The 10,809-nt window shown below is 39.7% G+C and overlaps 1 protein-coding gene across 1 annotated transcript; it reads left to right on the top strand.

Moving 5' to 3' along the window:
* Positions 1-7,104: 7,104 nt before the first annotated feature.
* On the top strand, positions 7,105-10,735 carry trappc4 (trafficking protein particle complex subunit 4). The gene is made up of 5 exons (XM_072691019.1): positions 7,105-7,312; positions 7,962-8,136; positions 8,885-8,988; positions 9,074-9,200; positions 10,274-10,735. The coding sequence occupies exons 1-5, from the start codon at positions 7,138-7,140 to the stop codon at positions 10,350-10,352; spliced, it is 660 nt and encodes a 219-aa protein (XP_072547120.1). The 5' UTR covers positions 7,105-7,137; the 3' UTR covers positions 10,353-10,735.
* The last annotated feature ends 74 nt before the right edge of the window (positions 10,736-10,809 follow it).

Raw genomic sequence — 10,809 nt, 5'->3', positions numbered from 1 at the left:
TAAATCATAAATATTCTATTCAGATTTATTTCTAGGGCTGTGTACTAGCAAAAACCAGGCATCATTACACAGGAGTTACAATTTAATACACTGTAATATACAGCGATTCTGTAAGCAAGATGATATATGGTGATTTTTTTCAGATTAAGTTTAGGAAGTGGTATAAAAACAGTGCTCTCAATGCTTTTTCTATTAATATCGTTATCTAATACAGCACAGTTGAAACATTTCATCAATCTATCCTCATTCCTCTTTGCTTGCAAGATCGTACATCCATAGTTACGAGGTTATGAAAAAAAGCTCATGTTTTGCATCTTATCATGTATAACTGGTGGATTTTTGTGTCTGTCATCTGCCTCTCTTTCATAATTGGTGGATTTGTATGTCTGTCTATGTTTTGTGTGACACTGACTGGTCCAGTAGAATAAGATGCCGTCACTATGACCAGGGGATCGCTAATTTGAATCGGCAGCCAGGCCGCGAAAGAACCAATTGGCCTTGCTCTTTCCAGGGTGGGTAGATGGTGCTTTTTCCCCACATCACTCCAGCCGATGCATCAGACCTGGGTATACTGTGCTAATCCTCTGAGCCCATTGGTTGCCTGGGGGCATTGCATCAGTGGAAAAAGAGGTGATGGCACAAATCTTGTTTATATGGTTCTTTAGATAACCAAAAGTGATTCGTTAATGGCATCGCTCAAAGATACCTTTGCAGCACCTTTATTTTAAGTTTAGTTTTTTGTGTTAATACCAGATGGTGTTATCGCAGTATGTCTTCTTCATTACCGATACTGAAATACTGAGTATTGGCCAATACTGAAGATGTTTTATCTGTAATAACAACTAAATTTAAAATGAGCAACTTTTCCTCATCTAAGAACTTACATAAGCATCTAAAAGTAGGCTAGTATGCTTTGTCAGCCACCCCACAGGAACAAATAGCAGCAAACAGCATCATATCACACAGTAAGTAAGTGTAAGTGTGGGTTGAAAACACAACAAAATGCAGATATTAAAATCCTTACAAAAAGGACAGTTTCATACAGCTGAAGGGGGAAAATGTGATATCAGGGAGTCAGACCCATGGACTTTGTTGAGTTTTTAATAACATGATGGCAGCAGGAAAGTCTGCACATCTGTCAAAGACAGCAGTCATAGAGTGCAACCTGGGGAGCTTTTTCCAGTCAAGCTGGAGGTGGTGCTGTGCAATGACAAGTGGAACAGCTGACGGCATCCATCAACAGCTGACCCTGTACCCTTTCCTCGCCACATGCCACAAGCGCCAGGCCTGGAGGCTGCAGGGACAATAGAGGGTCTTGGCTTAAGCTGTAGTTTTCTTTATTGTCTATAAGTCATAAAGACAGAGCCTGAGGCTCTCTGAAATTCATCAACAACCACCAGAAGCCTGTAGCTAAAGCCAGAAGATACACGCTGCATTCTTAATGAGCAGGTAGGAAAACGTGTCCTCTAAGGTTACACACAAAAGTCCAAATACATGCTGTCCTCCATAAGTAGGACACAGTATTGCCATATGGTGTTGCACAACTCAAATACACTATGTGGACAAAAGTATTGGGACGTCTGCTTATACATCCTTTCTTCTGAAATCAAGGGTATTAAAAAGAGTTTATCCTGCTTTTGGTTGGAGTAACTTTCTCTACTGTCCAGGGAAGGCTTTCTACTAAATGTTGGAGCATAGCTGTGAGGACTTGACTGTATTCAGCAAAAAGAGTGTTACACAGAATGATCATTAGAATAGAATAGAATAGAATCTGAACTAGACAAGCTGTTTGCGTGTGCATTTGCAAATCTGTGTCAGCAATAGATGTAACTAAAAATAGCTGAACATCGCTACAAAGATATTAGCACGCTGGCTAACAGCCTCGTTCAACTTTGTCCCTGCCATGTAAGTGCGCTGGCTAACGTCCTCTTCCAACATTGCTACAACAGTGTTAGCACGCCGGCCTTGTCCAACTAATGTTACCTAATGTATAACTGGTGAATTTTTGTGTCTGTTATCTGCCTCTCTTCCATAATTGGTGGATTTGTGTGTTTGTCTACGTTTTGTGTGACACTGACCAATGGAATCACAGAAAATCGTATATTGGTTACCTAATGTTACCTAATGTAGCATTCCGAATTATGCATAAATTCCAGTAATCCCACTCACTCCCATTTTGTGGCCATAAAACACTTTTCAAATGTTGTGCAATCAAAGACCAAGATATGACGTTAAGGAGCACCGTCATGGCAAGTATTTAGCTTTAGCTAGGTCAGCTTTAGCAAACTGGAACCCACAATTGCTGCTGCTAAGCAAACCAGTTGTGATTATCCATCACAAACATTTACAAATAAGACAAAATAATACTAACTTAATGCCAAAAATTTGTCAAAGTTGCCCAATGATGGCATGTTTGCCCTCTCCCGATCTAAAAATGTTTTTGTTTGTCCTAACTTTTCCTTTTTGGCTGTTTCTCTGCCCTCTCTTCTTAACAATGCATGACACAGATAAGCATATATACATCTCCACCGCACATGCATAGCAGATGGTACCATACACAGCACAGATAAGCGATCTTCCCTTAGCATTTTCCCTTCTTCCCTGCTTAGTATACTGTTCCTTCAGTTTTGCCTAAGTGAGTGATCTCTACCCTAGCTGTTGTAGCGATCTGCATAGGCAATATAGTGCACTTTAAAGTGCTGTTCCTGAGAATCTGCTTATTGTAGCAGCGACCCTACAAGGTCTTATTATTGGGGTCACAGCAGCCGATGTGCATGTGCTGTCTCCTGCTATAAAAATGGGGGGGGGGCAAACATCCTCTGTTGAAATCAATGACACAAAAAGACATGAAAAATCTAAGACCCCCAGCGATTAAGCCAACAGTGGCAAGGAAAAACTTAATCAGAGCTGGATGAAGAAACCTTGGGTGGAACCAAGACTCACAGGGGCGAATCATCCTCCTCTGGTCAGAACTATTTATAAATTATTGACAAAAAGCCACCAAACCATCTAAACTGTTGTACTGCTCAGGTGTGCAACATATTCATAATCATAATATAATATGTTCAATCCAAGCTGCTTTCTTTGTTTTCCATTAACAGAGCCTGGGATCTGCAGTACTTGATGGCAATGGTCAAAAGCCGATCCATACCTAGAGCCCTTCGACCCGCCAATCCTTCAAAATCCACGGAAGACAAGCGTCCAGGCTTTTTTCTGTCCTGCACCAAAGTGGTGGAGCGAGCTTCCCCTGGGTGTCCGAACGGCCGAGTCGCTCACTGTCTGCAAACCCAGACTGAAGACCCACCTCTTCCGAGAGTACTTGAGTGAATAGTAGAGTACAATGGTCACCTTATTGACTTGTGTTTAGTAGTGTCTAAGCTTAGAGGTATCTTTAAATTTTTAGTCTATTCAAATTAGCTGAGGGTTTTCTTGGGTAAATAGCAAAGCACTTTTGGAACTCGCTCTGGGTAAGAGCGTCTGCTAAATGCCTTAAATGTAAAAGTAGGGATGAGTTCTGGAGAGTTAGCGAACAGCAAGGAAACATTCACTGAATTTGAAATACAGTGCCTTTAAAGTTAAAGCTAAGTCAGGGATGTTGTCAGTCTTGAAGGAGTTTAATCTCTTTCCTGATTTAACACACTCGACTCATCTACTTACCAAGCTATGCTTTAGTTTGGGTGCGTTTGAGAAGGGTAAATACGTAGTGTTGTATTTGAGTATGATACCCGTTGACCAAGTTGTACCTTTCCATCATACATAAAGATCACTTCAGAACTAAGGCATTCTCGGATTGGTTAATTCTAAAAATGACTGACTGTGGGGAACACCCTTCATCCACTTTAATAAGACCTAACTAACATTCAGAGGTGAAAAGGTCATGCCCTCCAGTCCAGTATATTGCTGTTGATTGTAGCTTCCACTGGTGTGATGTTATCTTCATGAAGCACTGTTTTGTTTCTGGTCAGATCTGGGTTGCTATGCAGAGCTGCTCCTCTATAGCAGACCTGATCCCTCCCTCATGGGAAGCACTTTCCTGCAGATGCACTTGCACATCATTTCACGTGTTGTGTTCACTTAGCGTCAACACTCTCGCGTCTAATGAAGCATAACCCAACTTTAAGTAATTCAGCAGGATGCCATGTTTACTTAGCTTTAGATGATTTTAGCCACAGAATGATTTTAGATGGCCCTGTCTGGTGTGATATTAGCAGTTCAGCTGGTATTTCTGTTTATTACCATTAAAGTTGACCCATTGATTACCATTGAAGTATCTCACACTTTTTTCCAAAGTTTGTTCTTTTTAAATCTGAATTTGCTAATTGCCAAATCCACTATTTAAGATTAGAAATGATGCTGTGTTATCTGCATAACAATGAGAGAAAGGTAGAATTTTCACCTTTTAACCTGAATTTCAGAATTCATTTAGTACTTTTAGTACTAGGCCAGACCTTAGCCATGAGGAAGGTTAGTGTGGAGTTGATGTAGTGCAGGTGTGTATCGTGTTGCAGGGGTGGTGTTACAGTATGTAGAGTCAACATGAAACTGGTGGCACTGAGCATGCATCAATTGTGCCAGTAGGGCCAGGTATGGCCTTAGTCACCAGGGAGGCCTATGTGGTTCTACAGTTATGAAGTTGGTTAATTGATAAGTCTGTAAAGTGAGCTTGTAGGGGAATGTGTCTAGGACACTAGACCTCACTGCTGAACCTACTGGAGGTGTAATGGGCTTAATTCAGCGCAACGCTGATAAAGAGAGGTGCCTCCCTGATGACTGTGAAGATTGTAAGCCCAGTTATAAGGTGCAGGATTTGTTTTTTTGTTTGTTTTTATATAATGATGGTTGTGCATGGCAAAGCAACACCACAGAAATCAACTTGGTATACCATAGCAACCACCCTGCAACATCATATCAACCACTTAGCAACATCATAGCAACCACCTGGCATACCATTGCAACCACTTAGCAATACTATAGCAACCTCCTGAGATCCCATTGCAACCACCTAGCAACCATATAGCAACCAAATAGTATACTATAGAAACCACTACTAACCACCTACAAAAAAAGTTTCACCCAAGTGCCCACATAGCAACACCATAGCAACTGCTGTGAATGTGAGAACCACCATTCTGCATTTTAATAAGAAAATGTACTTCTCTAATTAACCTTTGAATGGACTGTATTTGTACATCAAACCCTTAAAGGCTCAGATCCTTGTAGTTATTCAAAATGATTCATTCAAAAAAAATTCCTGACCTAGGAAAAGTCCAAGCTAGAGTGTTGGAATTGGAAATGATGAAATTGATAAGAAAACCTTAAAATAAATGCAAAAACCTCACAGAAATCTGTTTTTGAAGATTATTTTGCATTAATGAACCATATGGACTGGGAAGTAAATGTTATATTTTGAAACTTGAACAATATTTATCATAAAATGAAGGAAGAATGAAGGAAGGCCAACAATTTCATTGCCAAAAATAAAGCATCTCACCAAATGATGCCCTACCTCTCCCAAATATCTCCAGGAGTGCTAGTGATCCTCTGATCTTCAGCCTCTCAGACACCACCACAGCAGTCATGAGCTTGTAGTTCAGCATCTCCTTGTAGAGCTTATCGTAAGTGGCCTTGTCAAAAAGCACCAAGTTGTTATGCTTGTCTCACTTTCCCCTCTGACCACTTCTACAATTCAGACCGCAAGAGGAGAAAGTATTGATCGTCAGAACCAGAATGCACTCAGGATGAAGCACTCATCTGCTTGATTTGAATAAAGCAATAAATAAACAAACCTTCTTTTCCACTTTGCCTCCAGACTTCTTAACTGAGTCCTTCTCCTTTTTGGACTTCCCAGCATCCCAGCATCTTGTCTTTATCTAATGTCTTTCCTTTCTGCACTGCAAATATATCAACAGAATGACAGAGCACCTAAATGTATTAGTTTCAACAATTCACAGTTCCTGTAATAAACCAACCGATATGAGTATCCAACTAAATACACTATATGTCCAAATATTTGTGGACATCCCTTCTATAGAATGCATTTATCTACTTTAAGTTGCCTCCACTGCTGAAACAGATGTGCACATGCACACACACACGGCTTGTCCAGCCCCCATAGAGAAGTACTGCCAATAGAATAGGACTCTCTGGAGCAGATAAACATGAACCTATTGGCACTGTGTCCAGTGCCAGGCGTGGGCTAAAGGGGTATAAAGCTCCCCAGCATTGAACTGTGGGGCAGTGGAACTGTGTTCTCTGGAATGATGCTGGTCCATGTTGGCTTTTGACATGTTATATTAAATATATATTGAAACTTGAAAAATTGTCTGAAATACAAAACCCAATAGACTTTAAGTCTGTCACTCAGTCATTTAATTACTATTATTATTATTATTATTACTATGGACAATATTATGAATTAACTTCAAACATACAGTAAAAAACAACCAAATAAAAACCCTTTTCATAACACTGCATGCTGCTACACACCTCTCCATGTGCCACTTTATGGACAATTCTCACTGACACTCTCTGCTGATGTTGTTCAGTCTACTGCTATCTATATATTCATACATTCTAGATTCTAGATCTGGATTATCTTGTGTGTAATATATTTGTACATTGTAGAGAATTCACCCAGTTTCTGTATTTTAGGTATATTTAGAAAGCTTTGAATGGACTTGGTTCTTACACCCATCAGGCTGTTTGCTGTCTCAGTTTTCTAACATATCAGAGTCTTTAAGGTCTTCAGTCACTACTGAACTCACGATAGAACATATACAAAGCTTTTCTGCTTAAATAGCAATTGCAATTTTGATTACAATATCGAAAAGAAAACAGACCATTATTTTCCACGTAGATGCAGAAATGTTGACGCATGCGCACGTGAACCACCGCCCGCACGCTAATGCTAATATCATGGGAAATGTAGTTTTTATGTCTTGTAGTCCTAAATCTACATTTCTGTCCACGTATATCACCGTTTTTTCCACGTTTAGAAAGAAAATCTAATGTACTACAGTAGCTGTAATTACAGTGCCTTACACAAGCACAAACAGCTGGCCAATGAGACATGTCACTGTTTTCTGACACCGTGTCACGTGATCACCTACCCGGTCAGCTGCTCGGTGCAGGGCAAAGATGGCGATATTCAGTGTGTATGTTGTCAACAAGGCGGGTGGGCTTATTTACCAGTATGATAATTATGTGCCTAGAACAGAAGTTGAGAAAACATTTAGCTTTCCTTTAGATATAGTACTGAAGATTCACGACGAGAAGGTGGTCGTGTCATTTGGACAGAGGGACGGCATCCGAGGTGGGTGCTATGTCGTAGACGGGGTGTGCATGGTAGCTAGTTAGCTAGCTTGCTGGCTAAAATCCGACCAGTCTGACTTATTACACAGCGTTATGGTGATTATTTGCTTTATGCATTTATCATCACCTTTGAAATTGTTCGATTTAGCTAGTTATCGCTATATAACATGCAGATTTATGTCCATGTGTTTTCTAACTGTAGCTAAGTGTTGCACTGATGGCGGATGGATATTGAAGTATCGATACTTGAGATGCTGAGGTTTCTTTCTGAGAACCGGTCTGCACATAAAATATCCATCCTAAATATTTTCCATAAGCACGTAAATGTTTACCTGTCTTTTCCAAACTGTTTTCGTTGCTAAAAACTGCAAAATGAATGTATAGGACAGGAACTACTTTTCCTTCCACCCTTCCTCTCCCTCTCCCCTTCATACACAAACATACTGGCACAGACAACCATATGAGATGGAGTGAATGCAGTATTATCATATCAGGTCCCTTAGTTAGATATTTAGTGGTTTTATAGCATGAATCACAATGAGCTCTCCTCATTATGTGCATAAGAATGTGTATTTAGCTTGCTATCAAGTGGCTTTGCAATATTTTACTAATGGTTTTTCCTATATACCTGCTTCTATACTTCTGTGCAGTTGGCCATGCTGTTCTGTCTATCAATGGAGTTGATGTGAATGGCAAATACACAGCAGAAGGAAAGGAAATACTGGAATACTTGAAGGACCCCTCGAACTATCCAGTATCTATACGCTTTGGCCGAGCACGGCTGAGCTCGAATGAGAAACTGATGCTGGCTTCAATGTTTCACTCGTAAGTAGATTAATGAAGACCTGCATTGTGCCCAGTGATTCTAGGTAGCTTCTGGATCCATTGCGACCCTGACCAGGAAGAAGTGGATAAGAAAACCAACACATTGACAGAGAGCGTAGCGGTGGGCAGCCATTGATGTGCCGTCCAGGGAGCAGATAGAGTGAAGGGCCTTGCTCAAGGGCCCAACAGTGTCAACAAGCTCACAACCTTGTTATCAATAGCCTGGTGCTCTAACCGCTGAGCCATCACTGCCCTAATATGAAGGGGGATGCATGAATGAGTCACATGTACATTGTATATGTCAAATGTACATTATATATTCTTAGTTTGCAGGCAGCTCATCCAGCATTAAGTACTGTTTGTTGAATGATTTGTTCTGGATCACAAACCTCACAAATCTTATCCCAAAGGTATCAGATGGTTTACCATCATTCCTTTGAACACAGTTCTACTACTCTAAAGAGAAGTGCTTAATACCCTTCTACCCAACGCTTCACAAAAAAAAGTTATCTGAAGACTTTTGGGCATATGGTTACATATTACGTGTTGTGTAATGACCTGGTGACGTGGCAAATTTGGAATTTTGAGTAATATATTTGCTACATAATTATGTATAAATATTTATTTTATCTACTTCTGTTTGAAGTTTATTGAGCATAAACACTGAATTTACTTCCTTATACTAAATGTAATCAAACTGCTATGGTTTATATAACTTAATATTAATATAGCTCTTTATTTTTCCTAGTCTGTTTGCCATAGGTTCACAACTGTCACCAGAGGCTGGCAGTTCAGGTATTGAAATGCTGGAAACAGATGTGTTCAAACTACACTGCTTTCAGACCCTCACAGGTAAACATGATCTGCCTTAATGTAATAATAATTATGCTTTACATTTAATTTCAAATAAAAATTTGATTTAATTTAACTTTCTTAGGGATCAAGTTCATTGTACTGGCAGATCCTCGGCAGTCTGGCATTGACGCACTCCTGAGAAAGATCTATGAAATCTATTCAGACTTTGCCTTGAAGAATCCTTTCTACTCTCTAGAGATGCCCATCAGGTTGGTGGAGTTATATTACAAGTGTGTTAGAGCTGTACTCCAGCATCCCATTTTGGTCTGAATACAGCCTATGAATCTGTCTGACCTTGACCTGACCAGCACCTCTTGTTTTGACCCCACCCCTCCCCCCCCGTAGCAATAAAAGCAGTCTCTAGATCACAGAGGGGAAAAATCCTAAGTGAATCCAAAGGGTTCACATTCTCTGCACTAAAGCAGATTTCAGTTTAGGAGTTTAAAGCAGTGTTATGCATCATCTTAAAGTTGCTTTAAATACCATAAAACATTTAAAATCATATTGATTCTTCCCTGACCTAATAGGGAGAATAGTGTCTATATCTTTATTAATTCAGGCTCAGAATGCTGCTACTGCTATGTAACTTTATAGAAGCAGGAAAACACTGTAACCTGAATCGTATTTGTGTAAATTCCAGTAATATTACTCTACCACATGAGTCCACATGTTTCTCTTACTATAGATGTCGGTTCAGTATCTCTCAGCTTGTCCAGTAACACATGTATAGACCGCGTCCTTTAGGATTGGCTGAACGTGCAAATTGCACTTCCCGACTGTAGGGGGAGCCCTAAGCATACCCGTTCTTGCATAATACTGCTTGAATTGAACATTATACCACAAAAAAATTTAAACGAGGTGTGTGGCACATTTAAATGTGTTATGTTGTATACATTTGTCAGCAAATAAACTGTGCTTTAAAATTGTACATTGTAATTTTAAGTTACCTGTAGAGAATGTGTTCACTTACTTCCACTTAGAAAACCAACAAGCCTTTAGACCAGTGGTGCCCGAATAGTTGCATAAGACTGTATGTAGCTACATATAATCAGCTTAACAAAATACATTTACTTCAACTAGTTTAATATGTAAAAACAATTAATACAAATAATACACAGTTCTCACACTGTGCAGTGCTGGTAGAGCAGGATGCGTTGGCCTAACGTAAATCCTGCGTTAATCCTTTAACTAAGTGAACATATTTTGAGCTTGTGTGTGTCTATGTATGTCATCTTCACAAGGGGTTACTTGACTGGTGAATGGTGTTCCACTTGTCTTTCAGATGCGAACTATTTGACCAAAATCTAAAGAGCGCCCTGGAAATAGCAGAGAAGGCTGGTACATTTGGGCCAGGCTCCTGAACTGGAATATGGGGCATGGAGTAACACATAATTTAATGAACTTTATTAAGTTGAAGAAACAACTGTGTATATATGTATGGTTTTGTTGTTGGTGTGTGAATTTTCTAAGCTATCTAACAAAAAAGAGGGATCATTGGCTTGGAACTTCTGAAAACATGGATGAACCAGTGCTGCATTTTGGTTGGAAGTCTACAGAAGCAGTAAAAGTCTTTGTCTGTCTTTACTTTCCCTGCTGGACCATGAAATTTGTTGTAATGGTAGAAAAAAATGTCTTATATGTACAACGTGAATTAATAGGCCAGATCACAACTCTGCGTAATGAGAGCATGTAAAGACATTAAAGTTTTAATAAAGATTAAAGGTGAACATTTCAAATATGCAAATGTTGTGAATTGTTGAGCACTCTACTCTCAATCCAAGACCCTTCATTCTGGAAAGTATCCTATGAAAATCAGCA

Source organism: Salminus brasiliensis, chromosome 11 (assembly GCF_030463535.1).
Source record: "Salminus brasiliensis chromosome 11, fSalBra1.hap2, whole genome shotgun sequence".
Lineage (NCBI taxonomy): Eukaryota > Metazoa > Chordata > Actinopteri > Characiformes > Bryconidae > Salminus > Salminus brasiliensis.
The sequence above is the reverse complement of the archived record's forward strand: the minus strand, read 5'-3'. Positions and strand labels throughout refer to the sequence as shown.

What these genes read in the sequence shown, in the direction of transcription:
- trappc4 (XM_072691019.1), top strand. Translation starts at nt 7,138, where the DNA reads ATGGCGATATTCAGTGTGTATGTTGTCAACAAGGCGGGTGGGCTTATT. An exon ending in ACAGAGGGACGGCATCCGAG is followed by an intron (nt 7,313 to 7,961) that starts GTGGGTGCTATG and finishes ACTTCTGTGCAG; the next exon opens with TTGGCCATGCTGTTCTGTCT. An exon ending in CTGGCTTCAATGTTTCACTC is followed by an intron (nt 8,137 to 8,884) that starts GTAAGTAGATTA and finishes TATTTTTCCTAG; the next exon opens with TCTGTTTGCCATAGGTTCAC.